General features: G+C 41.1%; 1 protein-coding gene across 8 annotated transcripts in view; it reads left to right on the top strand.

The window, feature by feature from the left end:
- Positions 1 to 3,358: 3,358 nt before the first annotated feature.
- CDC42BPB (CDC42 binding protein kinase beta) overlaps positions 3,359 to 25,080 on the top strand; it is a 96,239-nt gene continuing 74,517 nt past the window's right edge. For all 8 annotated transcript variants that reach the window (XR_013956978.1, XM_080619019.1, XM_080619018.1 and 5 more), the window contains exon 1: positions 3,359 to 3,863. Coding sequence is in view for 7 of the 8 variants with exons in the window: in XM_080619019.1 (XP_080475145.1) it covers positions 3,686 to 3,863 (178 nt within the window). In the remaining variant the exon portion in view is untranslated. The remainder of the gene's footprint in view (positions 3,864 to 25,080) is intronic.

The raw sequence follows: 25,080 nt of genomic DNA, 5'->3' as shown, positions 1-25,080 counted from the left end.
AGATATAAACCAGTTGTGCTGCTTTGAGGTATGTTTAACTCTTTCTTGTATTCTACTTTTGGAATTCATTCCTATGAACTTTCTCTGATTTCAACTTAATTATATTTTGCTTTCCGAACCCTTAGAAAACTCCTCCCTTGATGCACATTAGCCAACTTCTCTCTCAGTTAGAAATTTCATCTCATTTCCTTAATGAGAAGAATATATTTAGGTTTTCTAGCTAAATTTTCTAGCTCTTCAAAGTCTCTGCTTTGCTTATTAATATAAAACCAATCAAAATAAAAAGTAAATAAAAGACTGCAGCTTGATGCTTTTTTTTTTTTCTAGAATTATCTTTCTGAAAGTGACAAAGTAGATACTTGAAACAACTTCACTTTTGCTGTTTTGTTTTAGCATGGGGGGTCTTTATTGTTAATGAGCAATGTTTGCAACTTCTACCCATACTCTTTATATTTCTTCATTCTTCTCAATTCCAAAATGATCTGTGGGTGGATTTTCCTGAAGCCATAAAGTGGTGACACAGCTATTTCCTGTTGCCATCAAAATTCTGTAACAGAATTTCTCCCTCTACTAGTTACTAAGTTACTTGGAGTACAGCCAAATCTAGAAAAAAAAATAAAAATCCTAACTTGACTGGATCTGAAAAAACTTTTCAGTAGCCATATGGACCTAATGCCTTCAGTTCTGTGGGTCTGCAATGATTCCAGAAAATACGTAATTAAGAAACCCTTCACTTATATTTCTTTTCACAAAAAAATAAAAAAGAGGATTTTTAAAATCAGATCAGTTCCAGAAAAGGGGGCTGTATTTTTCCACTGAAATATACCACAGGAAAAAGGAACTGGTAAGATGGATCATTTAATTCATTTTATCCAGATCACACTTATTTTTAGTATATGGAATTGGCACAGATGAGTAACAGAAGCAGAATACATTCAGCTACATTTCCAAGCTTACATACATCTTTAGCATGTATCCTGAATGTCACTTTTCAGCTCGGTAGATTTTTGTAACTGAAAACCTTGCTGTGGAAACTCAGCATTATTTACAGTACACAAGGCTTTTAAATCTTTGCAAGAGTTTTTGAAATCTTTCAACTAATTCTGGAATACCTGCAGTATCATTCATAAATAATCTTGCACGTGCCAGTCTGATACACTAAGCCTTCCATAGTTGTTAAAGCAGGCTTCAATATCATCTGTCACCCATCTGTCATTTTCCCAGCACAGGAGTTGATTCTTCCCTCTGACTGGTGTAAGCCAGGAATAGCGCTTGAAATCCCTGAATTTTACTAATGAAAAACAGACTGAGACTGGAAACATTACAGTGACTGATAGGCAGAAAACAGCTATTTCTTCATTCAGCTGCGGTTTCCTTTATAATCTCTTTCTTGCTGAAGGAGGTGGTGATAATCACCATCTGCAGGAACAGATAAGAAGGGGAAAGATAGATATTGTAACAGGATCTTGAAAACTCTGCTCTCCCTAGTCAAATCAATTCTGATCAACTGCCCAAAAATGAGTCTCCAAATTGGTAACAAGTATAAAATGTTAAACTCTCCTTTAAAAAAACCCAACAGAACAGAAAAAAAAAAAAAGAGAAAACAAAAAAGGGATTGTTAAAATGTGAAGGATCCTGCAAATGAATGTATCTGTGATATTAAACAGTTTGAGATCAGGTGAGACAACTGTAATCAAGGAGGAACCCAGAAAGAGAACAATGAAGACTTCGATATCTGCCGTGAAATATTTTTCTCAAGTGGGTGTCTGCAGAAGGAAGCACAAATAGAAGTAATTTAGGAAAAACAAAACAAACTATTTTAGTCCACTGTATCTTTTCTTTATTTTAAAATTATAGGTTCAGGGTATAAAAGATCTTCTATCGACTTGCATTTTTTTGAATTAACAGGTCCCAATATGCCTGTACCTTCTTGATCCAGGCAGTAGGTCCAAATGCACAGCACGATATTATTACAACCTGAATAACTCTCAGATCTAACAGGTATTTGGTGCCCTGAGGGCAAGGGCTTCCAGAAACAAGTATGTCTGTAACCATCTGCTGGACCTCTCTGTCACGTTGGGAGCAATACTTTCTGCTACACAATAGTCCATCTAGCTCTGTCTGGTTATGTGCCTGATCCTTTGAAAAGGGCAGCTCCATGTATGCTGCACTGGTTGGATTTGGTCTAGCCAATGGCCCTGAAGGCAATGGTTGAAAACATACAGTCCTTTCATCAACTGACATGTTATGTCTGACTGCGAAGGACCCCTGGCAACCGCAGCTACCATGGCACAAACCCCTGTTTAGCTCCAGCTCCTGAGGCAGGGGGTTTCCCAGCCCTGACAGAACCAGCACTCAGCTGCCTCTCTTTCCAGTGTGATGAGTTTCAACACACAGCACTCCAGCTATTTGCCAGGGGAGACAAGTAAGGAAAAGGCATCCTTCCCGGTTCAGCTTTGCATCAGGACCTGACTGGCTGCATTCCTAGAGACATAAACTCCCATCTCAAGCTACTCAGCATCTTGCCTTCAGGTGCTGCAGCCTCCAGAAAGAACAGTTCTCAGAGTAAGTGCTAATGCAAAAAGAAAAAAAAAAAAAAAAAAAACGAAAAAAAAAAAAAAAACACCCAACAAAAAAAACACCCCACTGCAGAAAGTTTGAGTGCCTTACACTCAGCTTTCCAGGGAGTGTGGACAGCTGCTGCTAACACACAGGGCTCTATTTGCCCAGGCTACCTGTGCTTTGAAATAAAACCCTATCACCAGGTAGGTTCTGAAAGGTACAGATAGCTAGAGCTTCCAGGCGCCATCTCCTGATATGTGGGGCCCTGCCAACCCTGCCAGTCCTGGGCCCGTTGCCAGGGTCTCCACAGGGGCAAGCCCAGCTGCAGAGCAGGGAATCGTGACTGAAGCAGTGAAAGGGAAGGACCGGTTCCAGCCATGGCTGCCGGAGAAGCCTCCCAAGCCCCACATCGGCCCTGGGCGGGTAGTGCACCGCGAAGGTGCGTGGGGACGGCGGCCGCTGGGATCACCTTTGTCCTCCTACAGAAGCTATGGCCTGGCAGAGCCCAGTGCTGCCCCGGGTGGCTCGGAGAGGGTTGCCCGGCTTCTAGAGCACCGCCATCCCTGCCCTAATACGCACACCTCTGTTGGAATGACACAGGGAAACGAAAGTGCGGAAGTGAACAGCGCTGCCCCTCTCCCCACACCCTCCGTAGCGAATCTGCCGAAGCGCGACCATAACCGGACAAACCCAACTCCACCCCACTACGGCGCGGGGCTCGGTCCAATCTTGCGGTGCCCTGCCTACGTCGGAGCGCGGAGACGCTGCGTGGTGGGCGTGGCCGAGTGCGGCCGGGGCTGCGCTGAGGGACGCGCCGGGCCGCGCTCGCTGGGGTTGTCGCTGCCGGGGGAGGAGGAGTGGGAGTTGGAGCAGCTCTTCCCCACCGCTGGGGAGAGGCCGGAGCGAGGCGGTGGCCGGGTGCGGCCCATGGACCGTCCGTGTCTGAGGCGGAGCCCGTGGAAGGAGCCGCTCGGCCCCGGCGCGGCCGTGAGGGGTGGGAGGCGGCGCGGGGCGCGGGCGGTGCGGCGCGGCTGAGCGCGGCGCACGGGCCTTTGAACACCGTTTTCCGCCGGCTTCGCCGCCGCCCGGCCGTGCCCTGCCCTGCGCCCGCCGCCGCGGCACCATGTCGGCCAAGGTGCGGCTGAAGCGTCTGGAGCAGCTGGTGCTGGACGGGCCGCAGCGAAACGACAGCGTGCTGAGCGTGGAGACCCTGCTCGACCTCTTGGTCGGCGTCTACGCGGAGTGCAGCCGCGACTCGCCGTTGCGCCGCGACCGATACGTCTCCGACTTCCTCGAGTGGGGTGAGGACTGGGATCGGGAGACGGGGCCAAGCCGGAGCTGGGGAGGGGGGCGAGGCCCAGATCGTGGGGGACTGTGTGGGATCCCCGAGCGAGGGGCGGCGGCTTCCCCGGGAGTGCGCTCCCCGTCGCTCCCATCGGCGGCCGAACCGTGCAGGAAGCGGGGACGCCGCCCCTGGATGCGGAGCCTCCCTGGGGAACGGTCCCGCCGCCAGCCGGGGCTTGACCCCGGCAGGTCTCCTCCCTGCCCCGCTCGGCCCCAGGCGAACTGCTTGGCAGCCGCAGCAGGAACAGCACCGGAGTGTCCTTGGCCCGAAACGCAGCTCGGCTTAACCCGAAATGTCAGGCTAATCCAGCGCTCCTCGGAGGCTCCCTACCTGCGGCGGGGAGGAGAGGGAGAGCAGCAGGCTCCGGCTTTGAGATACTGCTCTTGGGCCTGATTTGTTGCTGTTAGAGGGGGTAGGGGTGTGTGTGTGTACGTCTTGAAGAAACAAGAGTTACCGCTTATCATGCAGTCTTGTGCATGACCCCGAAGGACAGAGCAATTCTAAGCAGCCTTTATAACAGCTTTGTTTAATGGTTTCCTACTGTTAAGCAGCCTGATAATGAAAAACCTCAGTAGTCTGGAGCGTGCTGACAAAAGAAAACGCGGATACTTGTAATAATGCTTGGGATAAAAGTTTTCTCTCCAGTGTTGTTTAGTTAAGACTATTGACTACACGTCTGGGGAGAGAGATCTTTCCCTGCTGCATGTCTAAATGAATTTATGTTAAAATGGCCTTGACGGCTGACTGGTTTATTTGGCTGACTAAGTTATGAATAATCATGTATGACAAAGGTGACTTAACTTCTTCATGGAATGAGAATTGGAGGGGAGGGAGGAGAGGTCACTGCTCACAAGTCTATTGTCCCGTTTATCAGCTGTTCCATGCACGTACAATTAACTAGGCTTTTAAAGAGCCCTCATACAAAAAACAAAACAAAACACAAACAACCAAACAAACAAAAAAAAAAAACAACCCACCAAACCCCAAGAAAAAATAAAAAAATAAAAACAGCGACCAAAACAAAGGATTTCCTAAGGGAGAGGGAGGGGCTGATTTACTTCAGTAAATGTAAATGTATGTCTTTAGCATTACAGACCAGAGCACTAACATGTAGGGACAGCTGGTTCTGCTTAATTTCTGTGGGGACCACCACTCTTTGTCATACACTAACAGACTAAGAGGATTCACTTCCTGGACTCTCCTATTGACGTCAGTAATGCAATTGCCAACTGAATAATTAACCATTTTATCACATCTGCCCCGCAAGGCTGCAGCCTATTTGTTTTCTGGTGGGAGATTTGTATGTGTTCTATAAAGTGCAGTCTGGTTTTACACTTTTGTTCCCAAGCTGATGGTTTGAATGAGTGAGCACCTACAAACTGTTAGGATGGTACTTCAGGCACTGAAGTTGAGGAAAGGATTTAAGGCAGGGCCAAAGAATGATATGCTTTTTTCTATAGCACTGCTGGTGGTTGTGTCTTACTGATTGATCCCTGTGTTGTCACTTTCTGTGTGATGGAGAGACTGGTTGTCCAATTGTTTATAAAATCGCTCCTTTTAATTCTGTTTATTGTGTTCACTGCATGTGAAAAGGTTACTGACTTGATGAAAAGTATAGCTTGCAGTAAAAACAGTGTGTAGTTCTGACTTCAGTGTGGGATTACCCTAGTATAACAAAGTGCCTATTCAATAAATAATTGAAATGTATGTGAGCTACCATCTGGTGCTGCAGAGTCGGGATAAAAGTTTATAATCCAGACCCTTGATGGTAAGGGGATGGACCTAATCTGAACTGCTATTTATTATTATATTTGTGTTACATCAACAAGGAATACCTTTTAAAACCAATTATATTTGGTGTTCTCTGTTCCTCTCTTTCCTTCAAGCTGTTAAACACAAATAAATACCAACAACAAGACACCTTTTATCTGTGTCCTAATGCCCTCACAGTATGTTTCCACTGACAAGGAACTTGTTTCTGCCTCCAGCTAATAAGGAAAATATCATGCCGAACACACTAATCTTCCTCATGTCATGATGTGCAGTCTTAATTACAGTGTGATTCTCTGTTAGAAGATACTCGGGATTGATGTGCACAAGTTTTCTGTGCTGTTATATGTCTTTAGAAGCATAAGAGTGTAGTTAAATATTTGGGATATACTTTGAAGATCAGTGTTTCTTTATCAACTGGAGATGGAAGGAATTTCCTTTTGACAAAATGGAGACTTATCATTGACAATGGAAATAAGCTGCATAGGTATTAAGGTTAAATTAAGCTGAGCTACATAACAAGCATTTCTTTAGTATTTTGGATTTAAAACTGGGTGTGAGGTATCACACATATAAAATTCCCTTAAAATGATTCAGCATGGCTAATGGACTTGCATTCATAATTGCCAAAATAGAGTTCAGGCGTGGCAGTTGAGGCAGAGCTTCTTCCTGGCTGTGGGGTGCGGAGGAGATGCTGAGTTGTGTGATGTAGCTCTCTGACAGCAGCAGTGATGGAACTGATGACTGTGGGAGAAGGGAAGTGGGGAGTCCAAAAATTAAGCCTCACATTTATCCTGTGACACACCGCCTTCTCCCTATTCAACATCTGTAAAAGCCTCACACCTCACCTGCAGAGGCTGGTGACCCCCAAATGGTGGATCTCATTGCTTCTGCCATATCAGTCCCGCTGCTGCTTCCTTGCAGTTCTGCCACAGGTTTATTTCTTCAAAATCATCTTCCTATTTGCTAACCATAGAAGAGTGTAGGGTGTGGCCTTTCGCCTTGAGGCAGCTTGTGGCTTCCATTGCTTTAGAAATGTTGTAAGAATCTGCCATTTTAACCTTGGCAATTATAGCTTTCCCATGGTGAATGGAGCTTTCAAACAGACTATATTTTTTCCATGTACTGGAATTATAATACACATACCTTTATGCCAACTGTCATTGGAGAAGAGCTAGCTGAGCTGCATGTTGAGGAGGTCAAAAGACCTTTTCCTCTAGTTATTTTTATTTATAATAAAATATATTGAATAAGTTTTCACCCAATTGGTTATCACTGTATTGTTTATATAATAACTATTGAAATGATGCCCAGTATTCTTACTGGGAATTGAGACTAAGTCTATTAGTTAGCGAACCCATGTATACATGTTCAGAAAGAATTTCCCGAATCTGTGCTTAGTGCCTTTTAAACTGTTGCTACATCTGCTGCTCCCAGAGTGAGAAATAGTGAGGAGTCCTGTTTATTCTGGTTGTACTTGCTCATTCCTCTCAAAGTCATCAGCGAAACTGGGCTGCTACAACACTTGTGCCTCTGAGGCCAAATTGCTTGACCATCTTTGCTTGTCCTTCCAGTTGTCAGGAGAGTAACCTAGCTGGCATCTGGGGAAATGCTGGAACTGAACAGTCCTGGGTCCTAGAAAGCCTTTAATACAGTCTGTGTGGGCCTGAAAGTCTGTGGAGGTACCTTCCTTGTTGAAGCTGATGTAGGCCACTAGTGAAGACTACCTAATGTTGTCATCAAGCACAGAGGAGGCTGCGTGGCCTTCGGGGTTATCCAGTGGATTATGGTACACACCAGCGTTGGGTGCTGTGGGGTGGTATTGTCCATGCACTGCAGAGGGACCTCCAAAGAGGCACTTCCTGCAAAAAAAGGTGTGCTGTTCCTGTTTCCTGTGACAAGGAGAGAAGTATGAAGTGCTGGAGCAGCATGGCTGCAGCTCATATCCATGCATTGCTTGTCCTTCTGCTTTCAGGTACAGGGTGTTCCTCCCTGTGGAAGTCCTTGTCCTGTCATACTGAGGAATCTGCATCTTTCATAATGCTGCACTAGAATGGCTGCTTGCAGGTCACCTTGCTGGCTGGCATCATGTTCATGCTCGTCTGACATCACCTTGTTTTTCGGGAGTTATCTTAGCTAGCTGTGGCTGGTGCTCACTGCCCCCTGCTTCCAGTCAGCAGGGACTGATGCAACTGGCTGCTGCATTTTTGAACAGCTACTTGGCACAGTTTGCAGCCAGTAGGCAAGCATGTTCAGAGAAGAGCCTGACAGGAATGGGCCTTATTTGTATTCAAAATTCTGTTGGTGCTGCATAGACTCTCTTTCTTGCTCCAGCCTTTGTTTTCTCTGACCCTGTTTTGTACTTTTGGCATGCTACAGAGGGCAGGATGGCACATGTCCCCACATAGTTCATTCAGTGTTGTCTCACTCCTGGACTATATACTGGCTAGTGCTCTCTGTGAGAATGCCTCAAAACCAGTGTCAGTAGTTTAGATTGATCTGAAATGTGGGGTTTTTTACCTTTAGGCAGGTGTGTGGTATACTTCCATGGACTGTTTCTCCTGATGTGCTATGAGCCATCTGTTTGAATGCTGACTTATCTTCTGCATTCTCAGTTTGTGCAAGGTCTGCTGCCTGGCTGAACTGGTGTTCTGCTTTTGGATGGTGGCTGTTTGTTTGTTGGCTGTGGGGTGGTTTTTTTTGGGTTTTGTTTGGTTTTGTTTTTTTTTTTTTTTTTTTTGGTTTTTTTTTTTTTTTTTGGTTGGGTTTTGGGGTTTTTTGGGGAGGGGTTGTTGTTTGGTTTTTTTTTTATGTTTGGGTGTTTGCTTTTATTTCTGCTGAGAGGGGGAACTTTAAGGAGGCTGAAGCTGTGGGGAAAAGAAAGAAGATTGCAGGTGGTTAGCACAAGAAGGCCGACTGGGCACCTGCTGCCAAGCCCTCGAAGACAGTTTGGCATAACAGGCCATAGATGGGAAAAATCATGCATGTAAAGTTCATCAGAAAGGGTTGCTGTTGTGCTGGCGCAGTGATTCACACTGTTGGGTTAGGACTGGGGCTTCAGGTTTGCATCTTGCTCTTGGAGGGAGGGGAGCTCTGTGAACTTTGCAAGTCTGTTCCCAGATGTTCTTTCTCCTTCCAGTTCTGCTTAAAGAGGCCCCTTAATCTTTCAAATACAAAAAATATCTAGTGAGGGAATGAAGAACCTTACAGGTGGCCTTTCTGCAGAAGAGTGTGTAGCCTGTTCTTTCAGCCTGAAGGCAGTTGTATTTAGAAGTGTAGATGTGGACCTGAGAAAAGGTCTTCCCAGCCTGCATTAGAGCATCTTTAAAACTAGCTACAGGGTAGATCTAGCCCTCTGACTGCCACAGGCACTGATGTACTAGAGAAACTACTAGGTAGGGGTGAGGGCACAATGTGTAGCTGAGTGTGCTGCTATATGAGGCAGAAGCTATCCTTAAGTATTTTTGAGATGACCTTAGAATTATCAGACTTGGAGGGCTGGTTATGAGAGTCTTTGGCCTTTTTGGGTTGCACCAGGAAAAACTGTCACATGATAACATGTTGTGTATCTTGACTTAAGGGCTTAAATTCCTCTCATCCTTCCCTTTAGCGCTTCCTCCCTGCCACCCCTGCTTACAGAAATATACATAGAAAGCCAGGAAGACATCAGGCTCTGCTAGCTTGTATAGTGTCCTTCTCTGTGCGGGCAAAAGCTGTACAGTGAGTGATAAGCCTGGTTGGCACATGTGTGAAGTGAGTGTGGTTGGATAATGAAGACAGCTGATGAATTTCAGATTCTGGCCTAAATTCTTCCTACTTCCATCCGCTATCTGCCAAAGTCTATTACAACCCCTTATACTAGAGCTAGCAGCCAGGAGGGTGTGGATGTGCGCCCACTAGGGCAGGGTGTCTTGCAGAGGTTCTGGAAAGGCCAGTGGTGGTGGTGATGGCCATGGTTTCTTTGTGCACAGTGCAGTGTGGATGCAGCTGGAGCCTTTTCCTGCTCCCTGAAGGCTTTCCTGTGGTCAGAGATGGGGCACTATAGCTTGGATCGCGTTTGCTTCTAAAGTCTTTGATAGTCATCTGGCAGAATAGTGTGAACATGGCCACTGAATCCCAGTTTCCTGCATTCTCTGTTTTGAGTAAACTGGTTTTGTTCTTCTGAAAAGTATGTTAGGATTAATTCTTGTTGAAGTAGCCCAAACTGCCGTGTTAGCTTTGATGGCATTGTAGTTGGGGCATGAGGTTCAAAGCCTGCTGCTGTATGTATGGTGGACCCTTTACAGTACATCTCTTCTAATCTGTTATTTTTAGAATGAGGCAATATCTTCTAATGACTTTTTCTGTAAAACTTTATGCTGTGAAATATTAGCACTGAATGTCACAGTCATGTTTTGACAATGGGAAAGTAAAGTGGTCTGGAGGATGTGAGATATATTGGCATGTGCTGTTAAAATGACTCATGTCCTGGGTGAAGCTTTTCTTGTGTCCCATAGGAGGAAGTCATTGTCACTTTCCTCCTCTGGATAAAGTTGCTGATGAATAGCAGTAGTGAGGGCTTGAGGAATTATGTGGTATGTTAAAGGTTGTGACATATTTTTGATTTTAATTTTTATTTATGTATAAAAACTCAAAAAGAGGTAAATAAGTCATAAATTTGTCTTTGTGTAGGAAAGAAATGTGTGCTGCTAGTAGCTTCTCACTCATGGTACATGATAAGGTGTAGAATGCAGAGGTAAGGTTTCATCAGCATCCATAAATCTAGCATTTTTTTCTGACTCTTACTTAGAAATCCAAATAATTTTCATATTGCTTTGTCCTATTTTGCAAAAATATGGCACAGTTACGCGTTACCACTGGAAATGGCTTGGATGTTGGTTTAGTCAGCAGATTCAGTACAATGAACTAACTTTTTTTTTTTTTTTTGCAAATAATTCATATGTGTGAGTGAGTCAGTTTCTTCTACACCTACTAGAAACAAATTATTTCAACTCTGAGTCAGAACTGAAGGGACTTGTCTCCTTAGCTTTTTTTTTAGCGAGCTACTTTTACTTTATGGTTATATATTAATGTTTGATGTTTTAGAAATGTTGATCTGTAGCTGAGATTAGTTGGGAATGTTAAACTACTATAGATTCTTCAAATTTATGAAACTTGTATTTTATCCCTTGCTTGTAATTTGAGGCAGTTTGTGCAACCTGGTTTTAGATGGGTATTACAAAAAGGAAAAATTACAGTACTTACCTAAACAATCAAAAATTTATCTGAGCCATTAACAGAATATAGATTCATCTTTTTCATTACCTGTGTCTGAAAAGCTGAGTAGGATGGACTACAGGCAAATTTGTTTAGAAAAATAGAAGGGGCTTGTTAAAGCCTTTTACTATGTTTTTGCCTTTGATAATACTTTAAACAGAGTTGAGGTTTATTTTCTAAGTCTTCCATAAGGTACACTTGAGAATTTCAACATATTCTTGATGTAGTTACCAAAGACCTTGTATTGTGCTTACTAATATATCCCACTGAAGCTCTAGTATTTTTTTGTTTTTCTCAAAGGATTTAATTTTAAAAAGCTTTTCTATTCTAGGTCTGTAATTTTGAGTACGTTTCTATGGTTCGGTGTGATCTGTTCATTTTAGCTGTGTCCTAATACTAAAGTATTCCACTCTATTTTTCTCATCAGTGTATGCAGATTGCCAGAATGCAGCCTTTCATTTATAAAGATCTTTGTTCACTGTAATGAATGTAGCTTTCTTCAATAGGAAACTACTCGCTGTTTTCTTAAGCCCAGATTTTGCATAGACCTCAGTAATCATGTCTGTAGATATACTTAGGGTGCGTTCAGATTAAGTGGGTGCATCCATCATTGCCAGCTGAGGCCTTAGGCATCCTGAAGTGCCTGAGATCTTAATTTCTGTCATTCATGTCATCAGGGTCTTAATACTCTGAAACCTGTTGTTACTTAACCATAGCCTAAAGCTTGAAACGTGACTCAGGATACCCAACCTGAGACCTCTGTAAAGGAGTGTGAGCTTTGGAAAAAGGTGGGGATGTCTTCACCAAATACTGAATTATTGAAAATGTGTGGAGTTTATTAATCAGGAGTACATTAATGAAGACTGAGGTATAGTTCTTAATTTGCTTGAAGGTGGTGCCATTGAGGGCTGAATATGTACAGCTGCCTTTCCCAAAAAGGCCAAGAAGAGAAAGGATCAGAAACAACAGAATTCTATATATATCCCAGATTCTTTTCACCAATTATAATTGTTTTCCAACATAAAAATAAACATGGGTAATTGCTTTGTGAAGTCCTACTTGAAACGTGTTTATGCCATGTTAGCAAGATGTGCATGTTCAGGATTTTAGAGAATTCTATAAAAAATTCTGTCTGGGCTTGTAATTCAGATTAAACCTGTATTATACTCTTCTAATTTTCATTAAAAATGTAGTGAAAGACGAAGTAATAAGTAAGGTGAAATGAGTTTTTAACTCACTTAAAGTAGATATGTGGAAGTCAGTCTTAAAGGAGTGTTGCAGCTGTTCTGGCCATATTGTACTTTTATTGGGAACTGTGTAATTCATGGGATGTAGATTCACTTTTTTTTATGTCGATATCGTAGATTTACCCTAAATACAGCAACCACTATTGAAGTATAGGAGGCTTTAATATATTATAATTTCCCTGCAAGGATTGGTCCCTTAGCCTAAGAGCTAAACTGTATGCCTTCCCTGGATAAACGAGACTTAAAGAAAAGCTTTGGGTCCAGTTCTCGAAAGGTACATAGAAATAGATCATGCTCTAAATTGGTTTAAACCCTCTAGTACTGGAAAAAAATGAGGTCAGAAAATACCCCCTTCTGGTAAAGAATCTATGCTTTCTAATTGAAGGCATTTGAAACTTTTTGATCTAAAACTCCCTTTTAGAGTTGTGCTAGGTGGGGTGGAGGAAATCTCTGTCCTCAAATTTTGAGGAAGGATGAGGTTTCTAGTAAGTGCATGGTAATACTTCTGGGGCATCTAAAACCTTTTTCCCACTTTTGAGGAACTCCTCTGTCCCTGGTTCCTCTCTTCCAGAACTCCATGTGTACCTTGAGGGGAAACGGGAGTCATCTCCATTGCCTTGCACACATTCAGATTTCTGCTCTTGTTTCAGCTTGACTTCTGTGATGTTCATTTTGCACATCCTTCCTCAAAAGTTGGCTTCTTCTGGAAGCTTTTCTGTATGCTGCTGCCTTTACTGCTGCCCATGTGACTTGGATTATCAATACTGAAAGCCAGAGTGTTCTGAGTGTCTTTTATTTTACTGTAATTAAGGCAGAGGAGAAACAGCAGGAGGGTGACTTCAGGCATGAAGATCCTGTTAAAATTTTGAAATATGTTTCCAAAGGTTTTCTTTTCAAGAAGTGCATTTAGTCTTAAATTTATCTTTTTTTCTGTTAAGGTTAGTTAGGTCACCATTCTCTCCACCCCCATTTCTGTGTATGATGGCTACCTGGCTATGATCTTGTCTCTTGTTAGTGCTGAGAGATGGACACATAGTGTGCATGTCTGCAGGCTTTGTTGTGCAGGCTTCTGACTATTCTTGGACTGTAGATCCAAAGAAGTGTATTTTTTCTACAGCTAGGTATACTTGAGTGAGAAGTTTGTATTCAAGATTTTAAATTAAAGCATTGGGATTCCCTTACCTAGTCTGTGATTATTTGCACTTCATCTGAGTGAAATGGGAATATAGCATCTCTCCTCATTTTCTTTCCTTTTAGTTTTGGTGTTCTTTAGGGCAAAGAGGGGATCTCGCTGCACACTTGCTATCAGTGGTTCCTTTTGGGATGCAACCCTCTCACATTAGTCACCTGAAAAAAGGAAATTAAACTTTAGTGATGCAGAACCTCACCCTATATGACTTGTTACAGGAGATGTATTATTGTAATAATACAATTACTATGTGTACAAATGGCTAAAAGTGATCTAAAGGTCCTAATGGAACAACTGGTAGCTAGTAACCACTAGATGCTGGGTTATAAACACAGAGTGAAGACTGGAGTCTGTGGTATTTAATCTTTCTGCCTTTTATGGGTAATGTGGTATTTTTCCTAAACTCACAACAATTCAGTTTCCAGAGCAGATTTTCTGAGAAGTTGCAGATGAGTTAGCCTGTTGTGTCACAGGGAAGAAGCACAAACATTTTCCTTACAGACCCACTTTAACTAGTTGTAGCAAAATGCCTTAGTCATGTGGCATGGTATTGTGCAGAGGAGTTGAGTTTGACTGTGTTAACTTACTCAGTTATGTAACTGAAGAGTTCCATTACCAGTAAGTTCAGCCTTTGGATTCCTGGACAGTTAATATTTAAGTTGGGAATAATGACAATATACAAACAGCTGTTTTGAAACTGTGGTTCTGCTGGCCTGGTACTCCAGATAACGTAATACAGGACAACACACAGCAGGGATACTGAACTGGAGGCTGCATCAGGCCCACAGACTGTCTTTATCTTATCCTTAGAAGTATTTACTGGTTATTAAGGCAGCTGAAGTGTGGTTATCACTCTGTGTATGTTATTGCAGGCCAGCAGGATTTACCAGACTGCTGGGTGTAGTGCTGTGCCAACAGGGCTATTCTGGTCAGGCTTGATCCAGGCAGGCAAGACTCAGTCAGATCTACATCCATGGTGTCCTGGTTTCAGCTGGGGTAGAGTTAATTTTCTTTCTAGAAATAATAAATCCTTGTGCATCCTGAAGTTGCCACTCTCCTGATTTGAATTGTAAAGACAAAAGACCTGACACTTTGAGATAGAAGAAAAGGGGGGATTTTTCATTTAAAAAAAAAAAAAGTGATGGAGAAGCATTTAACTGCTCTTAGGAAAGGACTTTGCAGTAATTATCCTAAATGTTAGAGGCATGCAAGCATTTAAGTGGCTCAGACCTAGAGCAGAAGTGCCCTGATTTTGACAGAATCAGAGTTACAGGTAGTCTAATCATAAACTTCCTGTCCTTGTGGATAGTATTACACATTATAAATCTTTTGTTTAATATTTCAGGTGCTTTTTGAGGGCAGGGACAGCAGAAATTTTATGCTTTACCTTTTGCATACCAGTGTTATATTTCCTCCATCCCATAAAACCTCACGAAGTTCAGCATGACAAGTGTGAAGTTTTGCACTATGGAGCAGTAAAAGTCAGGGAATGACCAACTAGAAAGTATCCTTGCAGAAAAAGATTTGGGGATCCTGGTAAACAGTTAGTTAAAGTCAGTAGCGCATTATTGCAGAAACGGAGGCTGCCTGTGTACTGTACTGTACTGCAAAAGCAAGACTGTAGCCAGCAGGCTGAGGGAAGTGGTTATCCTGCTCTTTACAGCACTTGTGAGGACATTTCTGGAGTATTTTGTCCAGTTCTGGGCTTCCCAGTACAAAAGAAACACTGCAAAACTGAAGCGAGTCCAGCAGAGAACCACTGACTTGGTTGGAGGCCTGAAGCATGTGGTGTGCAAGAAAAGCCTGGGATACCTGGATCTGGTGAGCCTGGAGAACAGGAATCTGATCATGATCTTCAACTGCCAGTTCTGTGTATAGGGAGAACACAGAGGCAGACTCTTCACAGGTGCAGTGTCAAGGAGAGGCAATGAACACAGATTGTGACAAGAAGGGTTGTGACTCTGTGTAAGGGGGAAAAAATATTCCTCCTGAGGATAGTCAGTCACTGGAAGAGGCAGCCAGGGAGGTGATAGTCTCTGTAGGAGATATACCTGAGCTGAACAAGGCCTTGAGTAACCTGATTGAACTTCGATGTTATCTCAGCTTGAGTTGGAGGTTGGACTCTGATCTCCAGAGGTCCCTTCCAAACTAAAATTATTTAGTGGTTCAGTATTATCTTCCCCCACTCCATTAGTAAATGTATTTAACATCATGGCTCCTTTAATAGGAACCAGTTGTTCTTCATACTTCTCATAATGAAAAGAAATATGTGAAACAGAATCTTGTTACTGTAGATAAAGTAGTTGACACAACTTGTGTAAATTACCTTTTTGGGGTGGGTTTTTTTTTGTTTGTTTGTTTTGTTGTTTTTTGGTTTTTTTTTTGTAACTTAGGTGTTTATTCTGATTGGTTGGCATTTTACCATGATTCTGAACATAAGTATTGACAAGCTTTTAACATTAAGGCTTGTAAATGATGGAAAACTGAATTTTGTTCACATTATTCTGCCATGTATTTAATAAATGCACCTGCTTCCTTGTTCCTGGAGGAGAATTGTCAGAACAGGTTTCAAGAACTTTGAACCTGTCTTTTATGTCTAGTGCTTTTTTCCAGGTGTGCTTTCTGTATATCTAGTTGTTACCCTTGATAGCAGTTGAGGTATTTTAAAGCTTTGTTCCTCGAAGCTCTCAGAAGAGCCTGCAATCCCTGCACGACTGTGAGCCTGAATCATCCTTTACAAAAAACACAGGTTTAGCTGTTCTGCTGGATACGTTCTCATATCGCAAAGGGATCTCCATCTAGTAGGATTCCTGATACCCTTATATCTGACATTGTAAGGAGTCTGCCTAAGCAGTTGCTAACAACAGGGTGAAACAAATCTTCCTTGTAAAGATCTAATATGACATAGTCGCTGTTCTTTTGTTTCATCTGTAAAATAAGAGCTCCTATGACTTGCATGTTGTTAGACTTGGCAACATGGTTTTAATGCTGATACTCTCTTGATGATAGTGCACTTAACAAACCAAAATACACAACATATTGTTTCAAAATCATATTGATATATGGAAAATAGCATGGGAAGTGCTATCAGTGATGAGGATAACAATGCACAAATGGGGCAAAACTCAAGAACTGAATCCTTTATTAGTGGTTTGTTGTAGTTACGAATAGGGTTTGTATATCTGGGGTTCTGAGTGTGTTGCTTGCATACCCCTGGGACATAACAAGATTTTTTCAAAATTCTCATGATTTCTAAATGCCTGGAAGTCTGGTAGACATCCTTGCCAGAGAACGTGTGCCATCAGCCGAGTTGTGAAGACTTTTATTGACTCTACTATATAATATAATGGTTCATTACCCATATGGGGCAAGGACTGTGTATGTGAGCAATTTATAAAGTGTGTTAGTTTTTCAGAAGAAACTTTGTTCAAAATGTTGTATATTTTTTGGATGCTGTGGTTGTGAGCCCTCAACTGTGTTTATGGTTGATGTGTGGGAGTTTTTCACAGCTGCAGTATATCGCTTCCCTCTTGGGAGGTACCTGCACACTATGCAGGTACCTTGTGGGTTAAAAGCAGGTAGTGAAGTAATGGCAATAACTTCTTTCTTTGAGTCTTGCTGCATAAAACTACAGAGAAATATCATCCCTCTCCTCTCGTAATACAAGATATATCTCCCTCTCCTTAATTTCTTCTTTCATTTCATTGCTCAGAGGTTTTTTTACTTCTTATTTCCTATTTATATTTAGAAAAGGCGCTTTGCAGTGATGTTGTTAAAACAGCAATGCACACTTGTGCACTCATTGCTGCAGTGATCTTTTGCGTCAGTGGCTGTAATATGTCATCATACACATTGGTTATAATGGCTCTGTCTTCAAGTGTATGCTTGATAGCTACAGAATGAATAATACAGACACTTTACTGGAAAATGTGCTGTAGTAATTTACCTTCAGAGCTTTGTGGGTAGCTCTGAAATCAGTGACAGCTGGTGAAAGATAATGGATTATCTTTCTGCAAGAGAAGCATGGGCAAGACCTACTTCTTTACTTCAGTCTCCTTGCCCTCATCTCTCCCTCCCCCATTATGTCCCATGAAACACTTAAGAACCTGCCCTCTCCATTTTCTGAGGGTCTTAGGTGGAGACTGTTAGTTATCACTTTTGTGTTTAAAAAAACAAACAAAAAAATAATTGGCAAGGAAGTAAATTTAGCTGTGCATAACAATTCGTGGAAGAGGAAATCAACACTGTCAACTTGTAATCTTCTAACACTTGTCCAGAAATAGATTGTTGAGGAGCCATAGCATTTGAATTAAAATTTGCAGTATTGGAATAAAAAATAAGCAGGTACATGGGTTCGAAAGGGTTAGGAAAAGCAAAACCATCACTTCAAGTCCTAAATATTGATTAATATGCTACAAATGGTGGTCAGGCCAGATGTCTTTACCTGGTACTTCCAGAAGTGGTAACCTATACTTTAAGTTGAGTTTATGTATTAAAATGGCTGTTAAAAAAGATTTGAAGGAGAGAGATGGAAATGATTTACTGGAAGGAAAGTTTTTCTTCTGTGATAACTCAAAGACTCCTACTAGACTTTGGGGGTTTTGATGTGTTATGTTGATGATTATGTTCACATAACAAAAATAAGACTCCATATTGATTTCTTGGTTTTTTGAAAATGCATTTTTTATAGAGTGGTTCTTCAGAAAAGTGCAACTTCTGAAATTTTCATTTGTAATACAGTTGTAAACACTCCTGGCTTCTTTTCTTCCTTTAAAATACAGCTGAACAGTTAGTCGGGGCAAACTTTGCCAGCAACTGCACAAACTACTCAGCTCTTGTAAAATTTGTTAAATTAATCAGGCACATTTTTATTCCTGTGTAAGAATTAATTATTTTTGTTACTTTAAAGGCCATGAAGCTATCAAGAGTTTAAAACATTTTTTGTAATATTCATGTCCTTGCTGGATTCACAGTGGCAACCTGAAGATGGAATGATATGTTACTAAACAAGCAGTTCTGAGCACCTTTTTCATGTAGGTTAGAGAAGAAGATGATATAAAGTGTCATAAATATTGAGAATCTTGAGATGAAAAGTAAAGGGGGAAAAAAAATATCATATCTCTTCCAGACTTTTCTTTAGAAAATTCCAAAGAAGTGTGTGGAACAGAAGGATTATATAACCTCAGCTCCACAATACTTGCATCAAAAATGAAACTATCATGTCTGAACTATACAGTATCAAGGATGAAAAGTTTGACAGTCTTAAAAGATTGTGATTTAGGACTGAATGTTTTTATTTTTTTAAGTGAGTCAGTGCAAGTGGAAAATATTACTTAAGAGCTAAACCAATCACTGAATGGGCCAAGTAGCCAAGGTTTACTTAGATGACACTGGAGATAAATTAGTAAGGGAAAATATTAAATTCTGTGTGGAAAAAAAGGAAGGAATAGGGTATAGCTAAAATGATGTGCAAGAAAGTAGAAAGGCAGCTGTTTGGCTTTTCTCTGTGTAAATAGTTGCCTCAATATCTGTACTAGTTTACAGTTACATTGCAACAGCTTAAAGTATCTTGAAGATTGGCAGAACTGGCCTTGTCCTTATGCTTGTGGTCTCCTCAGAGGCCATGTACTATTTCAGAAGATTTCTGTAAGGAAGTGAATTCATCTTTCCTGGTTCCTACTCTGGAAATGGAAAGGTGTAAACACACATCTACACTGGTAGGGTTTTTCAACTGCATCTGTATTGGCATGAAGGTGTTCACCCTGCTGTTGCATTGGAGCATCCAAATGTTTGATTGTTATTTTCGAGTATGAGTAAAGAAAAAGATTGGAAGCCAGCAGAATAGAGCCTGAGGTATAGATGAAGATTTGAGATTGCCAGCCTACTACAAGCTTGTTCTGAATGTCCTGGTACTTGATTTTTTGTTTTCAGTTCAACACGCCTGTCTAGGTGGGCTGCAAATGAGGAAGGAAAAGGAATTCTCTGTTTAAATGCATGGAAATAAATCCTAGGGCAAAAGTATTATGGATGTAGAGTTTATTAAATAAAGATGGCATGTGGATAATCTTACTCATAAATTCAAGCAAGGAGGAGTGTAAGAAACTGAGCAGTTGTCTTTAAAGCAACAAGCTTAAAAGCTGAATGTTCTATCAGGTACTGCATCTGATATAAAAACATGTTGGGATGAGCCTCACTTTATGTATCTACCTTGAAAAGCTGAGGAGTGAGACATAAAGGTACAATATGTGGTATTTACAATTGTGACTGTAATGACTGAAATACTTTTCATATGTTAATGGAAGTAATTTTTGTATTGCCTAAGTACAATGAACATATTTTTGTTTCCTACTGGCTTTAAGCGTATGCAAGAAAGAGGAAGAAGCTAGAGCCCAGGGAGCTTGGAATACTGCTAATCACGCTGGGGTGTGCATTAATGGGAGGCATGTGAGGATATAAGCTTCCAGGAGCCTGCAAGAGGTTTGGGAATGTCTAGAATTGTATGTCCTTTAACCAGTGTGTCGTGTGGCCTGGCAGTCTGTTGACAGCTTGTTGTCTAAAATCATGATCCAGAAACTGGATTTAAGGAATTCTGAAAGATATCATTGCAAAGATGTTAGGAAATGATGGACTAAAAATACTAAACAGAAGCAAAAGTGTGTTCTTTGATACATAAAAAATTGAGGTAAGGGGAAAGGGCTTTTTCCAGTGTACTGTACGTTAATTAGCAAAAAGCTGAATAAGAAAGGTTGAGAGGAAGAGAAGAATGGAGGACTCTATCCCAACTGTACTAGAGAAAGCTGAATTTATAATGCTTGGAGACCTGGAAACATCTCTAGGAAAAGGCACAGTATTCTGTTTTTAGATTCTTGTTCCATATGCTTTGCATATGCATGTGATGTTGAAGCTCTTCAGTAGTGCTCTAAATAATTGGACTTTAAAAATTCACTCTTAACTGTTCCAGGATTTGACTACCCTAAGGACAGCTGTTTGATTTAAAGGACAGTTTAAAATTGGAACTTGTATAAACTGTCATTTGTCTAATCATAGAATCACAGAATAGTTAGGGTTGGAAAGGACCTTAAGATCATCTAGTTCCAAACCCCCTGCAATGGGCAGGGACACCTCACACTAAACCATGTCACCCAAGTCTCTGTCCAACCTGGCCTTAATATTCCAAATTAATGTTTATCCAAAAATGTTTTCTTTCAGTGTTATTTGATGTCTATTTAAACAAAAAAGCAACAGCCAACCAGGCAAACAGCTGAACAAAGCCCTGCTTCCAAGCAAGCCTTTGATGGATTTTTATTCTTAATAGCAGGTGTTATGATCTTGGTCAGTTTGAAACTTTGTAATAATTAGTTGAATTAGAACAGAATTCTGAAGGTGTCTTCGTTTATTTCTTAGTAATGACAGTTTTTGGCACTTTTTTTGAGCCATGAGCACTCTAAAAAAACATTGTTCTGCTAATGATCCATGTACCACGCAGTTTGACTCCATTTCTGGAAGTCTACATCTAAAGCCAGGTTTAGGAACTTCTCATAGATTTCCAGTAGATTTATTTTCTCCTCTCACCCCTGCAAAATCTGTGCTCTCCTTTTTCAATTTAAATTTTAACTGTAATATAAGGAAAGTCTGGGGATAGATACTGACAAATTTTGAAATGTGCTGAGTCAGTAAGACACAAAAAAGTTGCATAGTGAATTGAGAAGAACGTTGCTTTACCTGGGTAAAGTTTTTGTCACACTTGGAAGGCTGAGAGATGTATTTCTCTTCCCTTTCTACTCTGTTTACAACCTTTCTGAACAAGTGTCAGTAAGCATGCTGCCTTCTGGAGATGCGCTTGTCTTCTGAATACCCCAAATCCCAGGGATTTTCCTATTACAGGTGACTGACCATGCTCCTAATGCCCTGCTTGCCCTGTGTTATGTTAATAGTGACTTAACACTTTGAATCTGTGAAAATAGTGCTGCTGTAAAGGTTTTCCTCTTTGTTGCTCTTAGCCCAGAGGCATTGGAAGGGGCAGAGCAAGGCAGAATGGCTGTAGATCCAGAGCTCCTGGTGTAGAAAGGAAGCTGAAGAAGTCAAGAGTATAATAGCAAAAAATCCACTCTGAGCTTTCCACTATAATGTGTAACAAATCTTAGAGCAGGACTTGCTAGTATTCTCTGCAGATTTAAAGACAGTCACCCTCTTCTTTGAGTAAGTTGAGCTACTCTAAATAGTCTCGTGCCTGGTTGTAGTAATTGCTTGTCACATGTTTTCATGGCCTTTTCCTATGGCAAAATTCTGACTTTTAATTCACCTTTTAATTAGATCTGGAGCTCCAGGGAAGTTCTGAAATAGGGTGAGTAATGTCTGAGAAAATGTCATGCTGCCCACTGCTATTTAGAAGGAAGTGGGGTGAAAAGAAAGATGTGCCACACCTATGCTTAAAGTAGCTGTTGCTATCTGAACTCCTGAAATTGAAAACCAGCTTATGGTATTTACTGCATTCTGTAGCACTGTAAGCTGATGTAATGCCCATCCCCTTAGTCTTATATTTCCTGGTTCATGGTGTTGATCTGGCTGAGAACTGAAGCATCACAAAAAATATAATTGTCATTTCACTCTGCTCCCTTACCCAACTTTCTGTGCAGCTGCCTGGGTGTTAGCACCAAGACAAGCCACCTCTGCAGCAATTGGACTGCTGTGACGGCCATTGCATGGGCACTTCGCCTCTCCTTGTCTGTGCTACTTAAGGTGATGGCCCCTGAAACAGAGCTGCGCTCCATTACCCTTCTTGCTTGCATTGGTGTCAAAGCTTCTCCTGACCCTTCAGAGACGATGATTCAGGTTGTTGAACTAAAGGATGATTTCTCCATTATGTATCTTTGTAGGTTGGGTTTCTGCTGGTTTAGAATTGGAGATTCCAGTTGGGCACACGAGGAAAATTTTTCACCATGAGAACAATCTGCCAACTAAAATAATCTCCCCAGGGAAGTGGTGGACTCCCCAACTTTGGACACTTTTAAGATTTGGCTGGGACATCTAGTATAGGTCATGCTTTGCCTAGAAAGGTTGGACTTCGAGTTCTCTTCCAACCTGGGATTCTATAATCTGTGATTCTGCATTTGTGTAAGATGCTTTGTCAAGAAGAACTTATTAATAGAAGTCTAACTTTTAAAATAAAGGAGGTGGTATCATAGAACCAATGTAAAGTATGAATTGTTATGTTACATAATGCATGTATTAAGGTTTTAGTGACTTGAGAGAACATCTTGTGTATATCTGGTGAAAACAAAAGATGTCTGTTTACTACAAGTAATTGATAAAACAGTTATGCTGCTTGTCTTGCCGAGTTTTACTTTGATGATAAAATAAAGCATGCAGTCAGAAAGCTAGAACTTTGCTCCTACATTAATGTAAGTGGTGGTTTCATAATTGAAGTAAGTATATGTAAGCTTTTATCAGCACAGTGTGGCCATCAGATTGGGAGTTTTGTTTCTTAGCAGGGTGTGCAAGAAGTGCTGGCTTGATGACATTTAAATTCATTTATGTGTTGTTATTGAAATTTGGGTGAGCTAAAATTTTTTTCTTAATCTGTAGTTAGAAATTATCTGAAAAGTAAGTGATGAAATCAAAGAGCTTTTCTGAGCTGTCATAATTCTCAGACTTTTCTACAAAAAATATTAACTATGCTTTTTAGATTATTCATCCTGCAGTAAGATTTAGCAATATTTACAATTTTTTAAATGGAATTAAAGAAATTGAATCACTGAAATTTTACTGTTTGAAACTAGTGATTCATGTAGAAGCCTGAAAGAATTTTCCTGTTATTGATGTGCTTCAGTACATGATCACCATTTGCTGTGGCTTAAAGGGCCTCTCCAACACCTGCAAAATTCAAAAACAAGGCCATTTTGCCCTTCTCCACCCTCATCCTGCTGCCCACCTTGGGCTGGGGCTCCAATGTCACTGCTGTGTGTGAGTCACATTGGGTGAATGGTTCAGCAGGAGGGGACAGGATAGACAAATTAGCTTTCTCCTGGAAATATTCCCTGGTTTGGCATACCAGGTGAACATTGATGATGATCCAGACAATAGAGTGAAGTGTGGTGGAAAGGAACAAGGAGGAACTCTTTCAGCAGCAGAATGGATTTCCTGGAATAAAGTGGTCATGTAGCTCCACTATTCAGTTGTCTCAAATGTCTGGGATGTCAGACAGTCCCAGGGGCAATCTGGAAAGGGGCATGAAAAACTGGACTATAGGCTGCAGTCAGGAACACAAGTTTCTCCTGGAGCTTTCTTAATTCTCCCGAGGTTTGGGCTAGAACTTAATCTCAAGATGCTGAGTGTTTTTTGAAATGCCTTGGTTAGTAGTCATAAAGGTGCAGGGTTTCTTTTTCAGAATGTGTCATTGTGCTTTAAAAAGTCTTTCTGTGTCCTGATAGCTGTGTGCTAAAATGTTGTGTATAATGAAGCTGCACCAAGCTAGTGTGGATGGTAAATCACTTCTGTGTTTCCCAATGAAATGCTATTTACAGTCACATTTTTCTTCATTCTTAGTACTAACAGTTTCATCTTCCCAGGTCAACTTCAGTATAAAAAAAACCCAACAAACTCTACCTGGCTTATTTTTCTGTAGCTACTGTCTTATGTATGAGTACAGCAACAAGTCATTTGGTGTTTGTTCTTGGATCAGAGAGGCACAGTGGCTTTGACAGGACATTTGGCAACACATTTTGTCACTTGGACTACTCAGAACCATCTGCCTGTTCCTCCTTAACTTGTCTGTACAAATCTTGAGTATTATCTTCAGTGTCCTTTCATTGTAAGCATGAAAAGCAGTGAATGGGCTAGTCAGGCAGATAGCCAGCTATTAAGTGTTTGTGGTAACATTCATCAAGGAGCTGGCAAATGGTAGCATACTGCTGCTTATTGAGTTGTTCTATGTGGAACTTGCTTTTGGGGCTTGCCACACAAGAAGAGTAACAGCGAACAGGGATGATGCTTCAAGGTAAATGCTTGCTCTTCTGCTGGCCAATTTACTGATGCTGTTGGGATCAGTAGCAGAACTGCTGATCAATATTTTTCTTTAAAACATTTCCTGATGCCATTACCCATTAGCATGGTGATTTTCCATGCAGTTATCACAAACTGGTATACAAATTCTAAACACCAAGATCAGTTCTGTAACTGATAAAGCCGCTTGTGGAGCAAAATGCAAAAGCTGTGAGCGCTCAGTCTTGGTTTGTGCCTGAAAGTAATGATGATTTTATCCTTTTTAACCTTTGAGGATTTTGCATATAATTAATCCAAATCTTGTCCAACCTCATGATTCTGTTATTTGCCAGCAAGGTATCTGATTGAAAGTGGATAGGTACTCTATCTTACTATTGTCAGAAGGCCTTCATTAAACAAAGCAAAGTCTGTAATCATGGCTGCAAATGTGCTGCTTCTTCAGGAAAGTTTGAGGTTTGTTTTTTTTTTAACATTTGTATATCAGATTAAGTATTTCAATGAAATATTTAATAATGGTTACCATTTATTCTCTTGAAAAACACTGGCAGTCAGCCTCAGGAAGATTAAGTTTTTCTTAATGTTTGTATTAGTGTATAGAAGTCTTCTTCTGCTGGCATCTCAGTTCAGAATAATACTATTAGAAGAGAATATCTTAAAATTATGAAGTACTGACTTGCCAGGCAGTATAAAACTGGATGGCCTTGCTCAAA

The sequence above is a fragment of the Psittacula echo genome (genome assembly GCF_963264785.1).
Source record: "Psittacula echo genome assembly, chromosome: 5".
Lineage (NCBI taxonomy): Eukaryota > Metazoa > Chordata > Aves > Psittaciformes > Psittacidae > Psittacula > Psittacula echo.
The sequence above is the reverse complement of the archived record's forward strand: the minus strand, read 5'-3'. Positions and strand labels throughout refer to the sequence as shown.